At 40.0% G+C, this 22480-nt stretch overlaps 1 protein-coding gene across 1 annotated transcript in view; it reads right to left on the reverse strand.

Annotated features, from left to right (window-relative positions):
- LOC124587131 (collagen alpha chain CG42342) overlaps window positions 1-20812 on the reverse strand; it is a 610604-nt gene extending 589792 nt beyond the window's left edge. Inside the window, exons 1-2 of the mRNA XM_047131431.1 lie at window positions 20768-20812; window positions 19976-20011 (exon numbers count right to left, since the gene is read on the reverse strand). Of these exons, the coding sequence (XP_046987387.1) occupies window positions 19976-20011; window positions 20768-20812 (81 nt within the window). The remainder of the gene's footprint in view (window positions 1-19975; window positions 20012-20767) is intronic.
- Between the last annotated feature and the right edge of the window lie 1668 nt (window positions 20813-22480).

Here is a 22480-nt window from a genome sequence, read left to right on the forward strand (position 1 = left end):
GAAGGCTGATGAGCAGTGATCTGTATTATCTTTTTTTCCTTTTAGTGGTGGATTTTTAACTTAAAATAATTAGGTACACTGAAAGCTGCACTGAAATTTATCTTAATTATAAGTATAAGGTTTTCTAAATTGGAAGTGAGGTCTAAATATATCAGTTTCTGATTCATCTCCAAATTAATAAAATGAAATTAATTTTCACTTATAAAAGCAATTCCATTTCAATTGTCTCATCTGTGATAACTCTTCAATTTCAGTTTTTATAAGTAAATGTTAACAATGTATAGTTAGTGATATTTCACATAGAGGTAAATGTTCAATAGTGTGACTTTGATGTTTTCAAATATAAGCTCATTAATTCACACAAATCTTGTACATGATGGTCATGTTCAGTGCTATGTCAATTTGCTGTATCACCAGTGAAAATGTTTTAAAGATGATTAACAGCTCATAAATTTCTGATATTCAGATTTAAAAAGAAAGTACAACAACTATTCATATCATCGTACATCAGTATTTACTTATTTCTGTTTACGCTTCTTGTTATATTAGCTTTCAATGGTTGAAAAATTTAGTTCAAGTGTCCCACCCATGACAAATCAATGAAATACCCTGTTAACAACATCTACACCTCACCCAAAAACCGCACACGCCATAAGTGCACTTTACCCACATTTTAATTCTATTTGATATAAGTCCCATACACTTGAGCAACATTCTAGGATGGGTATCTATCAAAATACGGAAATCTGCTACAAAACATTTATGTATGACAATGTGATCATTCCATTTCATATCCCTACAAATTGTTACACCCAGCTTCCTCATTGCTGGTACCGTAACACCTATATAGGCCTACAAATTGTGACTGAATGCAGTATTCTTTCCAATCAAGCAGTAAGATATTTATAAACTTTTCATTTGTTTCACAACTGTTTTCTGCATTTTAAGCCATTATCCACTGTTTGCTAAGAAAAGATGTCATATGTATAACCATGAAGCGAATTCACATAGTACTTAAATTTTTTTAAAGAAACACGATAGCAAATATAAAATGTGAATTCGCTACCATTTATAAACAGTAATAAGGAAAAGTATTCATACAACGCTGTCCACAACTTTATTTTTAGTTAACAACCAGAGATGTTACTTGGTTAATTAACAATATGAGGTGTCTTTCCTAATCTGTACATATAAAAGGATTAACTAAGTTAGACTTCTGAAAAAAATACATAAAAGCTCCGTACCAGCTGGCTTCACACAGTGGTGAAAAAAGTATTCATACACTACTAGAAATGTAAACATAGAAGTGACTAACGAACCGCTTGCAGTGAGCTATGCCTTCAGTGGCAAGCTGCACCTCATGAATGATGGTTCTGATGTGCCATGAATGGCATGCAACAGCAAAATGCATCTCAAAGGGAAAGAAACAACTGAAAAGAAAAGACAAATACTTATCTCCCAATACGAAAACAGAATATCATTTTAAGAAATAGCTGATATTATTGGAAGAAGCTGGGCAACTGTCCAGTCCATAATATCGCGAGTTAGAGAAAGAAATACTGTAACAGCAGAAGAAAAGATTGACCACAGAAGCTAACTCAAAAAGGATGAAATATGTTAACAAGGATGGTCAAAAACGATCCTAAATTGACAGTTTCCGGATTGTCTGTGCTTGTTGCTGATCAGTTCGGGAAGGAAATCACATCAAGGGCTGTACGCTACATTTTAAGTAGTGCAGGGTATGGAGCAAGGGTACCTAGAAGAGAACTATACATCATCAAGACAAGAAACTGAGACCTGAATTTGCTCAAGCGCATATAAGCAAGAACACAAGTTTCTGAAATGAGGTACTGTTTACAGACCAAAGTAAATTTAACGTATTTGTAAATGATGGCATAGTTTGGTATGGAATGACCAAATACTGAGCTGGATCCCAAACACATTCAACAGTGTAGGAATTATGGTATGAGGATGTATGGCTAGATGTGGTGTTGGATCCAGTTGAGCACCTTTGAAGTACGCTTGAAATAATGTCCAGGAAATATGAAATATGGAGTAAGACTGCTATGAAACCTCAGAGACTACCAAAAAACTGGTTTCTTCCACACCAAAGTGGTTAGCAGAAGTGATACATAGAAAAGCAATGCCTAAAAAGTATAAAACATAGTCATTATATTTATGTACATTGTAATTTCCTTTGCATGTATGAAACATTTTTTCTACACTGTGTGAAACCATATGGAATGGAATTTTTATTTATTTTTGGTATAAGGCTAATTTAGGTGTCCTTTTATTTATAAGTACAAATTAGGAATGAAATCCTATACTGCAGGTTTAGCAAATAACATCTCTGCTTGTGATCTTTAGTTCTAATAAATGAAGTTATTCTACACCAACAACGGTGTATGAATACTATTTTCCGAGACTGTACATATGGAGACTCTTCAGCATAAGCATTTGATAACGGCTTCAAAAGCTGAAACCAGTTGTGAAATGATGAAAATGTTTAGCCTTGCTCTTATTCTTAAAGAGCTTCACACATACCATACTCTCTTTTGGATCATAATGAATCGATTGGTTGTTAAGGGGAGCCGGAACGATGAAAATGACAAAATTAATGTTTTTTTGGTTTTTTCATTATAAAATTATTTGGAGTTTTCTAAATAAAACAAATCAAGTCTTACCCTTCTAAGTGAATTTTAAGTGTGTTTTTTATTGCTGCAAAGTTGACACGCCGCGTAAACGGTTGTAGCGAGTTGGTGTGTCACCTCTGACGGCACCGCTCGCTGGCTGTAAGCAGGGTATCTTTGCGGAATTAGATAGTGTTTTGTTTTCCAACGATATATGGCTTTATCTCTGTGACAAGTGACTGTTCATATCGGTAAACATAAATGCTATACCGTGTGTGTTGACTTGTGGAGTTTGCTTTGTGTTGTTTAGTTGTTCAATTTTGCGTTTTTGACGAATTTTGCTCATACCTGTTTCACGTATTTGGTTTGTGGGTATCAATAAACCCCGTTTCAGCAATCAAGTGTTTAAGAAAAGGCACAATGAGTGGAAGAAGAAATCTTTTGTTGTTTGGAAGGGAGATGCTGCTCAGACTGCTTCATCGACTACATTGGCTACTCCAAATTAACGTGATAGAACTTCTTCCAGCAAGAATCTTTGTGACAGCAAAGAAAAATTTGAAAACTATGAAAGTGAAAGTAATGATGTGACTGAAATAATTAACATTTCCTTGCTCTCTAATATTTTGAAACATAATATATTATGCCAAGTTTGCAAAGAAAGAGGACTGGAATTGAAAATAACTTCAAACATTGGTTTGGCATGTAAAATGTTATTGAAGTGTAACAAATGTGCTGCAGAAGATTTGTTTTCTAATTCTAACAGTATTCCTCATAGTGGTAATAGTGGAAAGAAAGTGTATGATATAAATGTTAGGCTAGTGTATGGCTTGCATTGCATTGGCAGGGGCAGTGCTGCAGGGACAATGTTATGTGGAATTATGAACTTGCCAAAACCACCAACCAAGTTTGGGTTTTATAATGAATTGGTGGGATCTTCTGCTGAAGATATTGCTCAAGCAATAATGAAGAAAGCAATTGAAGAAGCTGTGACAGATAATGGAAATTGTAGAGATTTAACTGTTGCTTTAGATGGATCATGGCAACGTAGAGGTCATAAATCTGTAAATGGAGTTGTGACAGCTACCAGTGGAGACAGTTGCAAGGTAATTGATGTTGCTATTCTCTCAAAACATTGTAGATGTAAGGGCAATACCAAGGACGAACATAGTGAAAGTTGTGAAGTAAATTTTCACGGCACGAATGAAGTGATGGGTGTAGATGGAGTGAAAGCAATTTTTTTCAGATCACAGGAGTGGTATAATGTATGATCACTAACTATCCAGGAGATGGTGATTCTAAGGGATATAAAGCTGTAGAGGAACTCAAACCTTATGGCAATGAAATTCACATTAAAAAACAGCAGTGCATTGGACATGTGCATAAGTGCATAGGGGCTCGCTTGTGCAAACTAAAGCAGACATTAGGATCCCAGAAGCTTAGTGATGGTAAGATCCATGGAGGAAGAGGAAGATTGAGAGATGAAGCAATTGATAGATTGCAGAGGTATTATGGGTGTGCAATTAGGAAAAATACAAGAAACATTGAGCATATGAGGAGAGCAGTATGGGCATTATTTTTCCATACTGCACCAACAGCACCCACAACATGCACTGTGCCCCACAGGTGATGACTCATGGTGTAAGTACCAATCAGAAAATGAATATGCCCATAACAACAGTTTGCCAAATGCTGTAATTGATGTAATTAAGCCCATTTTCAGAGATTTATCACAGCCAAGTTTATTGTAAAAGTGTTTACATGGGAAAACACAAAATCCAAAAGAAAGTGTATATAATTTAATTTGGATTAGGATTCCCGAAAGAGTGTTTGTACAGATAAAAACATTTCATTTTGGAGTGTATGATGCAGTGGCAACATACAATGAAGGAAACATTATCAAATGTGATGTGCTGAAACGTTTAGGTTTCCAACCAGGACACAACACCATCTCCACAATGCGCCTAATTGATGAAGAAAGACTAAGAGGTGCAGGAAGAAGAGGCAAAAGTGTACAACATGCAGCAAAAGGGAAGAAAAGACCAGTGAAAAGGAAACTAACACTGGAAAAAGTAGAGGATACTGATAATCCATCATATGGGGCAGGAATGTATTAAAAATCTTTGGAATCCATTTCCTGTAAATTTAACATTTTCATCTTTGAGGAACATTTTCCCAAAAACAGCTAACAGTATATCAATGAAATTTATACACAATATTGTTTACTTCTTTTCCTTCATTTTTATAACAAATTGTAAAAAGATATTGTATAATTCAAGAGTTATAGAAGAAAAAGTGCAAAATTTTAGAGAAAAAAATAAGCATCTGTTTAAAAAATTGAAAAACAAAAACCAATAAATATTTCTTAACCTGGCGTTATAACTTTGTAGAGAAATATTCACTGAACATGTAGTCCAAATTTCAGAGCAAAATGTTTAATGGTTTTAGAAAAAATGTTCCTTCGATTCGCTAAAATTAACATGGAGGAGATGGATCATTCTGGCTCCCCCTAAGAGCATAATACTAATAAATTATGTACCAAAAGTTATTATAATTTTAAATTTAAGTTGTATTTGCTCAACTACAATAATGTTTGTGTGAGGATGATATAGATTCGGATGCATTTGCACCCACTTTTCCCACAGAAGTCTTATGCTGCTAACTTGTCATTTGTTCTTTGTGCCATTCAACGGGACATGTCATCGAAGCGTAGACACAGGCAGGAAATCCAACTGCACAACACATAGTGCTCCTGCTGAGAATCTCCTTTAGAAAAATTGGCAGGGAACACATGCAAATGCACAGCACATCACAGATTAAAGAACTAATTTATTTTAACATACATGCAGAACGCCTTTTAAGTACATGATAACGAGAAGACAACAATAGATACTTCAGAGTCATAAGAAAGCTATTGCACATCACTGAAACACATGATCCCCTCCCTAACTCTGTCAGTGGTCCTTGCACTCTTTAACTTACGACGAATTTTCAAACTAAGGCTGTCGGCTGACGTCGTCCGTCAGCAACATTCTTATCATGTGCAATATACAGAAGGGTCCAGAAAAACATAGAAACTCTTTGGTACCGTAGCTAATATCTTTGGAACAAAATGACATACCACTGCAGTTTTGCATGGTAGAGTAGTCCATTGTTTTCTTAACAGACGTTGGTGCTCCCCATTTCAGTAGATGACAGTGCAGCAATGAATGAAGTAAGATATTCGCTTGAGCAACGTAAGGTGACATTGAGGTGATCCTTGAAATATGAAAACATGATGGACATATATCAGGACCTTGCCTAGTCGGCAGTGTGGGTGTCCCGCATCGCCCCCTATGCTCTTCGGAGTATGGGACCTCATCATCATCATCATCACTATTAAAAAAACCATGTTGCAAACAAAGGAACAAGCAAAGGTAATTCTCCTCACAGCCTCCTAGACTCATGTCAATTGTGTGAACGAAAAATTAATGCACAAAAAATTTCTTGTAGAGAAGATGTGGACCACAGCATAGAAAGAGGGTGTGTGGCAAGGCGCAGATGTCCGAACAAAATTTTTCTAAACATATTTCTAGCCAGAATTTGATTATGAAACTTTGCGATGTTATTCTTAAATGATCAATTTAATAAATTACTCAATTAAAAAAGTTTGATCTTTTCGCAGTTTTGCCCTACATTTGCCCTTAAATCTCACTTTCTCTTCCTAAGATCTACTGAAAAAGGGCACATTTAGCAGGCCATCTACAGAAAACACATTCATACTAAAAGAAGATGACATTTTCCACTTTTGCTGTATTAATTTTAGTTGTTTATGACTAGTTTCAGCCTTCTAAGCTGATACATTTTAAAACGAGATGCGTCCGACCAGGCAACATGTTTCCAGTCATCAACAGTCCAATGTTCCACTTTTGCTGTATTAATTTTGTTTGTTTATGACTAGTTTCAGCCTTCTAAGCCGATACATTTTAAAACGAGATGCGTCCGACCAGGCAACATGTTTCCAGTCATCGGTCTCATCAGATTAGGGAAGGACGGGGGAGGAATTCGGCCGTGCCCTTTCAAAAGAACCTGGAGTGATTTAGGGAAATCATGGAAAACCTAAATCATTATGGCCGGATGCGGGATTGGACCATCGTCCTCCGGAATGCAAGTCAAGTGTGGTAAAGCTTTGTGGCACGCATTAATCAAGGGTACATGAGTGGGCCTCTGGCCGCAGCAATGTCAGAAATTTGACGTTTTACCGGATTCCTGATATTCACGGTACATTGGCGAAATGGTTGTACGGGAAAATACCAACTTCATCGCTACCTTGGAGGTGCTGTGTTCCATCGCTCGTGCGCCGACAATAAGACCACGTTCAAACTCACTTAAACAGGGTCTATATGTGTACAAGGAAAAAAAATTCCCGGATTTCCCGGTTAAAAATACACTTTCTCCCGGGTGAAAATACACTTTTTCCATGACAGTATACTCTTCCTCAGCACTGTAAAACTCATCATTCCTTTGAATGTTTATAGTTTTATATACCGACGTAGAATTTCCCAGCACGTTTTGAAAGATCTTTGATGTGCAGCAACATGTACGCTGCATATTTCCGTGTTATGAAGGTACAAATTTGAATTCCACGAAACACCGCATATCACTTTTCTAAGCATTGAAATCGAGATTACGATGTGCATTTGTAAGCCAGTTATAGCTCATGTCACGTGATCTCGCCAGCTGATGACAGCATAGGATATGTGATGTAGTCAGCCAATAGCAAGATCACTCTCAAGTGGCGCGAACACACAAATAAGAAAAGCAGATGCTTGTATGAGCACTGTGTTTTGTTGCTCTATACGGCGCATTTCCTTTTGCAACTTAAGTTTTATTTTCGTTTGTTTTTCCTCTCGTTCATGTTTTGTTGCTGCAGTATTATTCTGCAGTAGCGGGATACAGTAATATCCTTTGTTAGAGTATTGGTTCTTACCAGACAAAATCACAAAAATTTAAATGAAAACTAAAACAATGAAAAATTCCCGGAATTCCAAGCAATTCCCGGGTTTTTCCCAGTTTTCCCCCGGATGAAAAAATTCCCGGGTTTTTCCCGGATCTCCCGGTTGTCCCGGGTCGTATACACCCTGTTAAATCTTGATAAACTGCCTTGTAGCAGAAGCAACCGATCTAACAACTACACCAGACATTTGTTGTCTTATAAAGGCGTTGCCGACTGCAGTGCCGTATCTTGCCTGTTTGCATACATCTGTAATTGACTTCGCACGTTTCTTTGATGCTTGCGTGTAAGACGCCCTATTGGTCACAGAAGCAGGGCAGAATGTTGATTAGGCACTCCTAAGATAACTGCTATCTTGACTCATAAAAAATACATATGCTCATAGGTTGCCGCATATGATCACTAGAATTCTATAGGAAGTTCCACAGCACTAAAAAGAAGAAGGATGGCAATGATCTCTCACCCCCAAAGCTGGTGATCTGAAGGCTCAGCATGCAGCAGCATCAACAAGCATCCTCTCTGCAACCTGGATGCTCAAACTTGGCCTCATCGCCGCTGCCTCCTCCTGTTCCATCCCAGACTGATCACCCTTATCAATGACAGGTATGTGTGCCTCTATGCATATGCCTCACCCCGACAGGCGCCTCCTTCCTAACGCTCCCATCCACCACGTAGACACAGCCATTGGCTTCCCCTAGATGTAGTTTTATTTGCAGTGTTAATGATAATGAACCTGTGGCTAACGGTAGTGCTCTCTCCCATTCTGATTGCAAAGGACATCAGATTAGCAGCACCATGACCCTCTAAAATACTCAGCAGTTGCTAGGGCCTCTTGAGGGGCGTATCTCTTTCGCTAGCAGCATCCAGCAGGAGTGTATCGCAAACCAGTCAGGTTTCTAGAACCGTGCCTCCCAGCGCTGAAGACAGAGCTCCTCAAAGCCCCAGATGATCTGAGATTTAAGGCCATTAAATGTAACATAGTACTCTGGTGCGAGCTGCCTCACTCTCCAAAACAGCAGAGTGATGCTGAGGTGAAAAGCATGCACAACATCTGGGGTGATAATGGCATTATATCTCGGAGCGCATCAATTGCTGAGTGGTATTGTGAATCCACGTTGCGTCCTATACTGACCACTTTCCCGAGATGGAAGTAAGAAGGTCAGCTAACACACTCAACCAAATACCACACCTCAACATCCATATTCAAGTCTATGATACATTAAAAGTAGGATCCAGTTATATCAAACTCCCTGAGGATATTTAGAACAAGCATGGTCGTAACAACACTGAAAACAAGAAGGATAATGCTTGTTTTGCATGGTCAATCCTGGATTGTGAGAGAAATCACTATTACAGACACCATCTCGAGTGCACAACAACATACAATGTACCAAAGAATAAAAACCCCAGAAATTATAATTTTGACAGTATCCAGTTCCCTGTAAAGATTCCTGACATACAAAAATTTCAGGCACAAAATCCTAAAATATCAGTTCATGTTTGTGGCCTGAAGACACAGAAAAACAAGCCAGATGAAGCTGATGATGCTAATCAACAACAGAAGCAGGACAAGCATACTGCAGTCGGACCCCTCCATTTTCCGAAATATGCAGGTGAGCGTAATCTACATGTAAACATGCTACTCTTCTCTGAAGGTGACAATCAGCGTTATGTTGGGATCAGAGACATGTACTGCCTCATTTACAGACAACTGTCGAAACATGAACATAGAAAGCATATTTGCTTCAGGTGTCTAAATATCTTTTCAGAAGAAAAGTATTTAAAAACGCATCTGGAGGTTTGTGAATCCAAGGAACTGGTATGTGTTGTTATGCCTACCGAAGAAAACAAGTTCTTTAATCTCAAGAATGCTCACGACCATGAATGATGCCCATTTGTTGCATACGCTGACTTCGAATGTCTCCTTGCTCCTGTCACCCACTGTGAAGGGGAACCCCATAACCTCATACACGACCTTCACGCAAAAACAAGTACTGTATGTGGCAGCATTCCAACTTGTATACTCACATGATTCAAATCTTAACCACTGTGAATCTTATGTCAGGGATAATCCTGCAGTTTGATTGCTCACTGAGGTCGATAACTTTCATGGGATGCTGATAGGCTTTAGAGCACTCATTTACAGCACTGACATCCCCAGGACAGAATTGGAGGAGGATAAAAAATTATACAATAATGCAGTTAACTATCACATTTGTGGGCTGCCATTAGACAGAAAAGCTGAAACTCCACCTGGAGATCACTGTCATCTTACTGAGAAATATCATGACGCATCTCACAATGCATGCAACTTGAAGTATAAGTTACAATGACCAATACCCGTCTTCTTTCAAAATTTGAGTGGATTAGATGCTCACTTTATAGTTGAACAGTTGGTTAATTTTGGTGTGAAGAAAGATCAGGTCAGTGTCCTGCCTGAGAGTATAGAGAAGTACATTTCTTTCTCGAAATGAATGACCTCGAAAATTATGCTCTGCTTCCCAGACTTTTTGCGTTTCATGCAGACTTCACTCCAGAAACATGTTGACACTCTACCTGAGGAGGATATGCACATCACCTGATCTGCATACCCCAATGAGGTAAAGTTTCAACTTGTGACTAGGAAAGGAGTATTCCCTTATGAGTATCTGGATAGTAAGGCAAAACTCGACTGACATGCCTGCATTTACCAGTACTCTCACAGCCGATGACATAACTAGTGCAGATTATGAGCATTGCATGAACGTCTGGCGGGAATTCAACATTCTCAGTTTGGATGAATATGCGAGACTATATATGGGCACCAACATGCACCTGCTTGTGGATGTTTATGAAAATTTCGGGAATGTATGCATGGCCATGTACTCTCTGGACCTCGCCTTTTATTGTCCAGGGATGCTATATTCAAAAAACAAGGCGCATCATCAAACTTTTCATTATGCTGATATGCTTCTTTTCTTTGAGCATAGGATCCATGGGGGACTTTGCCCAGTGTGTCCATAGACACGCCAAGGCAAGTAACGCATGTATGCATCCAGGGTTCAATGCCTCCATCGATTCAAGTTACATTCTATATTTGAATATGAGTAACTTGTACAGGCAGGCCACGGTGCAGCCTCTGCCAGTTGGAAGGTTTCAATGGGTGCCTGAAAACGAATTAGAAGGATTAAGTGGAAAATAATGGGTCTGATGGCTGATTCTGATGTAGGGTATGTGGTGGAGGCAGACCCCATATACCCTGTTGGCATGCATGAAATGACAAACGACTTGAGTTATGTCCAGAGCAACAAGTTCTGTGAGGAAGTACTATCCCTAAAGTGGTGATCACTGTTGAGCACTAGCAGAGGTATATAATTCATTATCGTAATCTCCGACAGCCTCTTAGCTTGGGGTCGGAGGTAGGTAGAATCACCCGAGCTATCTCCTTCAGTCAGTCCCCCTGGTTGAAGGAGTATATTAAATACTGAAAAGAGGGCAGATCTGACTAGTGATTTCAAAAAAGATTTTTATAAATTAATTACTAATTCCATTTTTGGTAAAATCATGCGGAATGCAAGAAATGAATGCGACATATTGATTAGGACCCAATGGGATGGGCCATGGGACATAAGAAAATGCATCACCAGACCAAATTTTAAGGGGATCACCATATTCAATAAGAACTTTGTTGCTATGGAGCTGTCGAAGGATGCAGTAAAGTTTACGAAACGTATCTATTTGGGGATGTGCATACTGAACATCTAGAAACTACACATGTACCGGTTCCACTATGAGTTTGCTAAATCTCATTTAGTGGATCCAGAGTTACCCGTAGGTCTCAGATACAAAATGTATGCATATTGTACAATAAACGGGGCCACCCGGAGGCGGGCTAATGGGGTGCGATGTGGGGCATCACGTGTCCTCACGGTCGAAGACCACTCGTAGTGCCTGTACGATGGTGTTTGCGGTGTTCCACCGCAGTCTCCGCATATAATACGTCAAACTAATATTCGATCGCGATGTCATGAGGTGAATGTTATACTGCAGTCTAAAATCGGAATGCACTGGGCAAGGTGGCGCAGTGGTTACCACACTGGGCTCGCAAAATTTCTAAGTTCGCATCGCTGATTTACTGGAATTTTATGAATGTTTTGTCTCGAGAAACACAGTTGCAGAGAGACAATGCAGCACGAGATAGCAAAGAATCTTGAATACAATTCTGTTAGACTGTAAATGATATTCTGGAGTAAAACTGTATTAGGGAGGATATAAAACCATATTTCTTAGTGATCAGCTGTTCCACTTTGGGCTTCTAACATACGTAAATACATTTGCTACACCGCTAAAGCAAGTATACAAATTAACAACATACAGACAGCACGCTGGAACAAAGATTATTCTTCGGATCAGACTTGGAAAAACAACGTTAACTTTGTCCCACAGCCATCAAAATAGTTGCAGTTGCGCTCTGCGTTCCGTATCCCTACTTACAAAACGAAAATATTCTCTTTTATAAATGAACCAAAAATTTCCTTATAAAATGACAACATGAAAATGTTTTAATCTGCGTCATGTTACACACGAGTAAACCACATAGCAAACAGTGTAACTTTTGCGTTCATGTCGATCATTTATACAGAGTAATGTAGTGTCGTGCAGTCTTTTATAATGCGTGCCATTACGCGAAACAACATTGACATATTATTACGGGGGCAGTGTGAAGATAGGAGGTTAGTGAAAACCACTAGAAGTGTTGAGAACTGTTCTATTTTGGACGGTGTGTAGAATTTAAACATTGACTTGACTGTACACAGAGCACGCATATACCAAGATCAGACGGCTTATACATACGCTGCGGTATAAACACATTCCTATCGTAGCAGTGAAGCTCACGTTTCAAATAAGGTACATTACTTACACTCTTCCGTTAGGTTTCTGTCAAGTTTCTCGCCATGGAGTTTAGCTAAGACTCCTTGGAAGGTTAACAGTCGTTGTAGGGGCTTTTTTATCTTGGCGTTTTTGTGAGATTAGGGTTCTCTCTGATTTTGGAGAGATGTGCCATTTACGAGGGCAGTTCAATAAGTAATGCAACACATTTTTTTTTTTTCTGAAACAGGGGTTGTTTTATTCAGCATTGAAATACACCAGGTTATTCCCCAATCTTTTAGCTACACAACACTATTTTTCAACGTAATCTCCATTCAATGCTACGGCCTCACGCCACGTTGAAATGAGGGCCTGTATGCCTGCACGGTACCATTCCACTGGTCGATGTCGGAGCCAACGTCGTACTGCATCAATAACTTCTTCATCATCCGTGTAGTGCCTCCCACGGATTGCGTTCTTCATTGGGCCAAACATGTGGAAATCCGACGGTGCGAGATTGGGGCTGTAGGGTGCATGAGGAAGAACAGTCCACTGAAGTTTTGTGAGCTCCTCTCGGGTGCGAAGACTTGTGTGAGGTCTTGCGTTGTCATGAAGAAGGAGAAGTTTGTTCAGATTTTTGTGCCTACGAACACGCTGAAGTTGTTTCTTCAATTTCTGAAGAGTAGCACAATACACTTCAGAGTTGATCGTTTGACCATGGGGAAGGACATCGAACAGAATAGCCCCTTGAGCGTCCCAGAAGACTGTAACCATGACTTTACCAGCTGAGGGTATGGCTTTAAACTTTTTCTTGGTAGGGGAGTGGGTGTGGCGCCATTCCATTGATTGCCGTTTTGTTTCAGGTTCGAAGTGATGAACCCATGTTTCATCGCCTGTAACAATCTTTGACAAGAAATTGTCACCGTCAGCCACATGACGAGCAAGCAATTCCGCACAGATGGTTCTCCTTTGCTCTTTATGGTGTTCGGTTAGACAACGAGGGACCCAGCGGGAACAAACCTTTGAATATCCCAACTGGTGAACAATTGTGACAGCACTACCAACAGAGATGTCAAGTTGAGCACTGAGTTGTTTGATGGTGATCCGTCGATCATCTCGAACGAGTGTGTTCCCACGCTCAGCCATTGCAGGAGTCACAGCTGTGCACGGCCGGCCCGCACGCGGGAGATCAGACAGTCTTACTTGACCTTGCGGCGATGATGACACACGCTTTGCCCAACGACTCACCGTGATTTTGTCCACTGCCAGATCACCGTAGACATTCTGCAAGCGCCTATGAGTATCTGAGATGCCCTGGTTTTCCGCCAAAAGAAACTCGATCACTGCCCGTTGTTTGCAATGCACATCCGTTACAGACGCCATTTTAACAGCTCCGTACAGCGCTGCCACCTGTCGGAAGTCAATGAAACTATGCGAGACGAAGCAGGAATGTTTGAAAATATTCCACAAGAAATTTCCGGTTTTTTCAACCAAAATTGGCCGAGAAAAAAAATGTGTTGCATTACTTATTGAACTGCCCTCGTATTTCCCAGTGCTTCGTTTCGTTAAGTACAGTTTGCTGACTCGTAATTCCTAAGTATCTATTCTTCAAGCAGGAGAAGAACGTAGTAACAGATGCATAAGAGGCTGTGTTTACGAAAAGTTTTATACGCGTACTGACAAATGTACAAATTATAAAACTCTGGGACACATATGTTACAACATCTTGGAAAACACCTACTCAGATGAGTCGCTTGGTAGATTTCACGGGGAAGCTCTAACCTGAGAGATACCATTCAGTAATTTCACCTATTTTCTCAGGAAATTCTTGGTTGAGTAATTTATAAAGAGGTATGATGTGAATCATCGAATCAAATATTCGGGTAGGCTACGTAGAGTGACAGAACCCTGCAATAACCTCTCTTGTTGAAACTTCCTTTGGCGGTTTCAACTATTCCCATTATCTGTTGGGGGGAAAAGATTTTTTGCCGCAAACCGTGATGGAATGTTGGCAGAATTTGTTGTCTTCTGACATACTACCAAAATGGTCTTACCATGAAGCGCTCGTAAATTCTACCGAGGGTTCGCAGAAGGCTGCCTGGGCTATTCTGTTTGCAGACAACTGAGAATTTTCCTGTTTCCGTCATTGCGACCGTTTCGGTGCGCTTCCAGTAGTTGGGAAACTGAGGTGATCGGTTGAGACCATCAAAAATATTCCAAAGTGGATGATTTTAATAACTAATTGGCGAGCTGGCTGTGGTTTGAAGGTTTCTTTCTAGAAACGATTTTATTATATCTGTCAAGCCTTTAGGGGCGAAGAGTAGCAATTGCTTTACTTCAAGTAATGTTGCAGTCGAACAATGTCTTCGTGTTTTTTGTACTGTACATCTGCAGGTCGCAATTGTTTCTCAAATATGTAAGTGAACGTATTCGCCTGATCGGCATTGCTCAAAACAAGACAAGATTAGCTGTAAAGTCAGTGGTGGAATTATGCCAAGACAGTAACATACACTTAGTTACTCACTTGCGGAACATAAAAGCACAGCATAATTTTATTTGTGATTAATTTCATAATAAGATCTGGAATATTTCAAAGTATGCGCCACTGTTCTATAACCATAAACATAACGTCATTTGTTGTAGCACAAGAAATTGTCTGCATAAATTTGCCACTTTATTTTTTGTGGATGCCATCATTTGTGTAATCAATTATTTCAAAAGTTAGACTATACTGAAAAGTAAAATGTGTGCTGACAAGAAGAAAATTATGTAAAACATTTAATGTACTTGCGCGCGAGCTACACTAATTAGGCAAAGTTTTTATTCATCACAACAACTGTGAGAGTACTAGTTTACAGCAGTTGGTTCGGAGTGGCAATGACGTGTGTTGTGCATTCTGTAATGATCGAAGAAATACGTACGGAAGAGTATTTATAACGTGGATTTATAGGGGGATACTACAAGAAGAGATGTACCACTATGTAATAAATAAAGTAAAACGGCTGTAAAACAAACGAGGAAGGATATGGAAAATATTTATCTACCACTGAACAGCGATGTCACAGTGCGAGGGTTCTCTCTTACTGAAGCGATCTTCTCACTCGCTTCGGAGGGACCTTGCCTTCCATCAGACTTCTTCTGTGAAATGACTGCTATTACGTAGTAAAAGGCACTGGGAAGTTCACATCGGATTCATTTCCGATCATCAGTAACTTCATACAGTCAACTAATGACAAGAACAGGCTCTCCTTACGATTCTGAGTCACAGTCGGTTCAGTGTTATACATATATCGAGTCCCACGATCACGGAACTTCGCCATGGATAGAGCTCCATGGCATGCCGCACTGCTCTGCAGACGCTGGGACACTACCAGCTCTGACGTCACGAGCACCCGTCCGGCGTCCTCTCCAACATAAACCACTACATCGATCCGAAAATAGTCTAATTTTCTTTTACCTATAACTTTTATTACTTAAACATAGTCTTCCGCAGTCCAATTCTCAGCCTTATGTATATTTCTGTGAGCGCCAGCACACACGATCTCCCAATCTCAGTTCAGCAGTAAGGGTGCATATCATCAACTCCCATTACCACCAAGCGCATTCATACTCTTACAACAGCAACAACTGAGCTAAGTGACAGTTACATGTAAAGTTCAGTTTCTCATTAATAGTTTATATTTACATTCAGGGACTGTTGAACTAAAACCATTGTAAACAACTGATTCCGTACAACTTTATTGCTTGTCCGCAACTCATCGTCTAGTGGTTAGCGTTGCTGCCTCTGGCTCACGGGTTCCGGGTTCGATTCCCAGCCGGGTTGGGGATTTTCTCTGCCCGGGGACTGGGTGTTTGTGTTGTCCTCATTATTTCATCATCATCATCATCCGTGACAGTGGCTAGATTGGACTGTGAAAACAATTAGGCTCTGTAAAAATTGGGACTTCGTACAGGCGCTGATGACCGCGCCCTACATATCAAACATCATCATGAATAGCATTTGAATGTAAGTGAATGATAGTGTGAATGATGGTTGTAGTTATTACGTTACTATATTATTATGCGATTCAGTGATGTAACACATCATTAGCTACTCCATGTGAACCTTCCATTCGTCACAGATGTTTTGTTTCACTCTAATTACTAACTGCCAATACGTGTATATAAAAGTGAGGAGATATCGTCGCGGCAATTGAAATTTAGTTCTCGCGCGGCATCGGATAGTCAGACGCCTTCACGGTCACATTTTCAATCAATTAACATCTTACATAGTAAATCCCGACGGTCGCGTTGTAAATTCGGACGGGTCTTTCATAAACTGTTCGTGAATTGCTGTAGGGACTTATACACTATGTTGAGGGCTGAGAAGCGTGTAAGCCATTCCTCATTGCAATGCTCTACGAGTGCTTCTTTCAGGACTAACTTGGGTGCTTCAGTGATAGCGCGGTAGTCGAGGGCCAGCCGGGGTTCTGCGGACGGGTTCTCCAGCTGCTTGCAGGATGGTTCCTGTTAGATGTTCCAGTGTCTGGTCTACGGCAGCTTGAGTTGGAGAAGAGGTGTAGGCAATCTGAACCGTGATATCGTTGCGGAATTGTTCGATATCCCCGTGTCTCAACGCTATTTGACGCTGTAGGAGTCTACATCTACATGATTATTTCATAAGCTATGTAACGATGTGTGGCGGAGAGTACTTCCAGCACCGCCGTCATTTTCCCCACTTCGCAGTTCCATCCGCGAATGGCACGAGGTAAGAACGACTGTCGGCAAGTCATCGCATCAGCTCTAGTTCACTGATTCTCTCGTCGATGTCGTTTCGCGAGACGTATGAGGGAGGAATTTACATGATGCCCAACTTATCCAGCCACGTACGCTCCCCGTGACGTCCAACACCTCGCATGCAGAGCCTGTCTCTGGTGTTTGTTGGGCATTTCTGTAGCGCCCTCGCACTCACTAACGAACAACGTGATGAAGCATACCAATCTTCGTTGAATCAACCCTATTTCTTCTATTAACCCGACGTTATAAGTCTTCCGTAATGATAAAGAATTTCCACAACTGGGTCGAACAAGTTGTTTGTTAGCCACTTTTTCGTGGATTAATTATATTTCATTCAGATTCTTCTAGTGAATCTCAGTGTGGTATCTGCTTTTCCTGCAACAAGATTCGCACGATAGTTTCAGGTTATAAAAGGTGTGGCAGCTAAGACGGGCCACCGAAGTACATCCGGAACAGTAAATTGATGGAGCGCCGAGTTTAGCTACGCTATAGGGGACAATGTGACGAACTTTCTAACGTACACAAAGCTACGCGTATAGCTGTCTAATTATGACAACTTTTTTTTAATGAAATTATACATTTTCTACGGCATTGGGAAAAGTCTTTGAACAAGTCTCCAAACGACGTCATCTGTGTGGAACAAAACAACACTGTTCCACTGTCATGAGAGATGGTTCCACAAAGGTTTGCCCTACCACATGCAAAAAAGCGACTACATACGCACAATACTGCACGTTGAATTTCGTCCATACTTTTCACAACACGTTACACGTCTTCGGGAGCCATCGGTGTTTCCTTGAAAACCACTTGTTTTAATCTTTCCCACAGATAAATGTTCAGAGGTGTTGAAGTCTACTGTTGGTCTAAGCTACTTACTGTTTCGCGAATGACGCATCCAAAGATCTCAAATTATACTGTTAAGAACATCCGTGTACATTAAGCACAATGGGCATAACATCCGCCATGTTGATACCATATGCAATGCCTTATGCCCAGTGGGATGTCTACCAATAACTACGGCACCTGTGATTGATTGATTCCCATTAATAAAATAGGGACCAATTACGTGATTCTTGAAAAGATAGCACCACGCGTTGTCAGACCAAGGTCGTTATTTATTCATTTCTCTCAGCCAGCGTGGACTTTCAGTTGATCACGTGTGCTCAATGTCAAGATTGATTTATTCATCGTTTGTAAATGATTGTTCAGATTTACACAAAATTTCGCATAGAAACGGTGCATCGCTTTATAGTTTTCGTAGACACCATTCGGAAAACTGTAACCGAATTTCAAATTTGAATTTCATCGCCAGGAAACTGTTGATGGCGCGAAAAGTGGAAGGGATGAAATGCTTTGGAATGTAATATTCGCAGAATATTACCAGACCAAACAGTTATTTTCTGTTTTCTAAGAAGTGAGAGAAGTACGAGGTGACGATCTAACGGGAGTTGGGTAGTTGACGTTGCTAAACAAGAAGGAGCAACATGAAGCTTACAGCTAAAGATAGCGATGCACGGGGCCTTCTGAAAAAGGCCTTCGTCTAGCACTGGATGACGAATGAGTGATGAAGATACTAGCTATTATGCTTCAAGATAAATAAAGTTTCTACAGTCTTAATAACAAACGGTCTGTACTGAAGTTCTGTCACGATTGTCGATGCGAAACACAATATATAAACTATACAAACACTTATACAAGTTCGTAGGCTTCCACTGTTGACGTCATTTTAAATAAAATGATTTTGGTATTGGGCCACGTCATTATAAGCCACTAAAGCAACTAAATTGCCGACGTTCCGACCGATTTGTTGCGGTTTTCTTCAGGGCGGATAACTGCCCTGAATAGGACCTCAGCAAGTCTGTCGAAACGTCGACAGTTTAGTTTCTTTATTAATTTATAATGATGCAGCCCAGTATCCAAATTATTTTATACAACTGCTGTTACTGTATCAAGTATGGTTTATTACTTTACTTTGTAATAGTAATTGTATGAACATTTTTATTTTCTAAGAAGTAAATTTCTCCTACTCTACGGAAACAACAACCAGCAGACAGCATTCAAAACACAGATACTAACGAAGTTACTAGAAACACACACTATCATATGGACTTTTCAATTGCAGTAAATAACTAAGAAGATTTCTCCAAATTTCTTTAAACTAAGCTACGAATCAAAGGTCTGTACGCTTTGTAGCACGCAAAATGCAGGTAGAAGCGCAAAATATTTTTCGTAATTTAAAACAGTCTCTTGTGGTGCTGCAAATACTTACAGCAGAGCTGTACGTTACAGAGTAACAGTGTTTGCTGAATGCGTGAAAACATACATTAGGAACAGTGAAATATTTTGTTTGCCTGTGTGCCCAGTTTGGAAGCCCTTGTGTATAGCTAACAGAGAACGGGGGAGAGCACTTAATTTACAAATGGCACTTCCCATCATCACAGATGATGAATGAGCATTCGAAGTGATTAGCTATCACAGGATCATCGTTCGCATGCTGGATAAGGCTCCCTCCGATGTTGCCCGTTTTGATACTGTTATTAAAATTATTAGCCTTCGGCTAACATACTTCTATTGTTCTGACTCAAACTAAGAGATGGTCATTGCAGTGGAGAAATTTTTCATGTTATCAGCGTTTGTTTAGGGAAACAAGTTTTTCGACAACAATTCGAAGTGTTAGCTTTGCTAGATATAGTGTTGCAGTAACATAGCTACACAAAGAAGTTCTACTCACCGGAAAACCGTTTTTTCCAGGCGGACCAATGGCTCCCTGAAAAAGAAAATGGAATGTTTTGAGTTATATTGAATTTCATTTGTGAGTTAAGATTCATAGAATTCATATATTTATTTGTGCATCACAAAATTCACTAGGATTATTTAGAAGCGAATAAAACATCCATTAGATTTTAATCGAGCAAAGGGACAAGAAATTGTAGCACTATGGTGAACTGTCTGCAAGCCGGGAATGACTTACCATTATACCTAGTAATCATAGATTTTCAGAGCACTCAGTTTCAGTGATATCACTACGTACTAACAGTTAGTGACACACAAAGCAATGACTACATCTACGTTAGTATACTGAAGAAATGGACATTAGTGCTATTGTTTCCGTGGGATTCATCAGAATAACGAGGATAACGGTGAAGTCAGAATGGGAAGAGGAACCAGACAAGGCGATGTTCTGCAGGACGTGTCCATAACCTTACACTGGCAAAACGAGAAGGCATACGTGTAATGCACCATGTTTTAAGCAACTGTGACCTGCTGATGACTTTATTCTGTTTGCCGTCGGTATAGATAAATGAATGTAAGACTCTGGCAGAGGAGGTCTGAAAATAAATTGTAACATGATTAAAATAATATATAACTAACATATAGAATAATAACACAATACAAATCACCATTGCAATCAACGAGTTTGGTTGTGGGTTTCTGTGTTTAAAACTGAAAATAATAACTATATTGACAATAACAAAACTAAACAGAAGAGTTCGTCCACGAGACTCAGAGCGCTGTAAACAACGGCGTCCACACTAATGCCATGTTCTCCAGCGATGACATAATACATCAGTATAGTAAATATTTCGCAGCCCAAGAACGGTCTGACGTCAGCGATACAGACTTTTAATTATATACTGTTGTTGTTGCTGTGGTCTTCAGTCCTGAGACTGGTTTGATGCAGCTCTCCATGCTACCCTAACCTGTGCAAGCTTCATCTCCCAGTACTTACTGCAACCCACATCCTTCTAAATCTGCTTAGTGTATTCATCTCCTGGTCTCCCTCTACGATTTTTACCCTCCACGTTGCCCTCAAATGCTAAATTTGTGATCCCTTGACGCCTCAGAACATGTCCTACTAACCGGTCCCTTCTTTTTGTCAAGTTGTGCCACATACTCCTCTTCTCCCCAATTCTATTCAATAATTCATCGTTAGTTATGTGATCTACCCATCTAATCTCCAGCATTCTTCTGTAGCACCACATTTCGAAAGCTTCTATTCTCTTCTTGTCCAAACTATTTATCGTCCATGTTTCACTTCCATATATGACTACAATCCATACAAATACTTTCAGAAACGACTTCCTGACACTCAAATCTATACTCGATGTTAACAAATTTCTCTTCTTCAGAAACGCTTTCCTTGCCATTGCCAGTCTACGTTTTATATCTTCTCTACTTCGGCCATCATCAGTTATTTTGCTCCCCAAATAACAAAACTCCTTTACTACTTTAAGTGTCTCATTTCCTAATCTAATTCCCTCATCATCACCCGACTTAATTCGACTACATTCCATTATCCTCGTTTTGCTTTTGTTGATGTTCATCTTATATCCTCCATTCAAGACACTGTCCATTCCGTTCAACTGCTCTTCCAAGTCCTTTGCTTTCTCTGATAGAATTAAAACGTCACCGGCGAATCTCAAAGTTTTTATTTCTTCTCCATGGATTTTAATACCTACCCCGAATTTTTCTTTTGTTTCCTTTACTGCTTGCTCAATATACAAATTGAATAACTTTGGGGAGAAGCTACAACCCTGTATCACTCCCTTCCCAACCACTGATACCCTTTCATGCCCCTCGAATCTTATAACTGCCATCTGGTTTCTGTACAAATTGTAAATAGCCGCCGGCCGCGGTGGTCTAGCGGTTCTAGGCGCTCAGTCCGGAGCCGCGCGGCTACTGCGGTCGCAAGTTCGAATCCTGCCTCGGGCTTGGATGTGTGTGATGTCCTTAGGTTAGTTAGGTTTAAGTAGTTCTAAGTTCTAGGGGACTGATGACCATAGATGTTAAGTCCCATAGTGCTCAGAGCCATTTGAACCATTTTGTAAATAGCCTTTCGTTCCCTGTGTTTTACCCCTGCCACCTTTAGAAATTGAAAGGGAATATTCCAGTCAACATTGTCAAAAGCTTTCTCTAAGTCTACAAATGCTAGAAACGTAGCTTTGCCTTTCCTTAATCTTTCTTCTAAGGTAAGTCGTAAGGTCAGTATTGCCTCACGTATTCCAATATTTCTACGGAATCCAACTGATCTTCCCCGAGGTCGGCTTCTACCAGTTTTTCCATTCGTCTGTAAAGAATTCGCATTAGTATTTTGCAGCTGTAACTTATTAAACTGATAGTTCAGTAATTTTCACATCTGTCAACGCCTGCTTTCTTTGGGATTGGAATTATTATATTCTTCGTGAAGTCTGAGGGTATTTCGCCTGTCTCGTACATCTTGCTCACCAGATGGTAG

This window comes from Schistocerca americana, chromosome 1, assembly GCF_021461395.2.
Source record: "Schistocerca americana isolate TAMUIC-IGC-003095 chromosome 1, iqSchAmer2.1, whole genome shotgun sequence".
NCBI classification, from domain to species: Eukaryota; Metazoa; Arthropoda; class Insecta; order Orthoptera; family Acrididae; genus Schistocerca; species Schistocerca americana.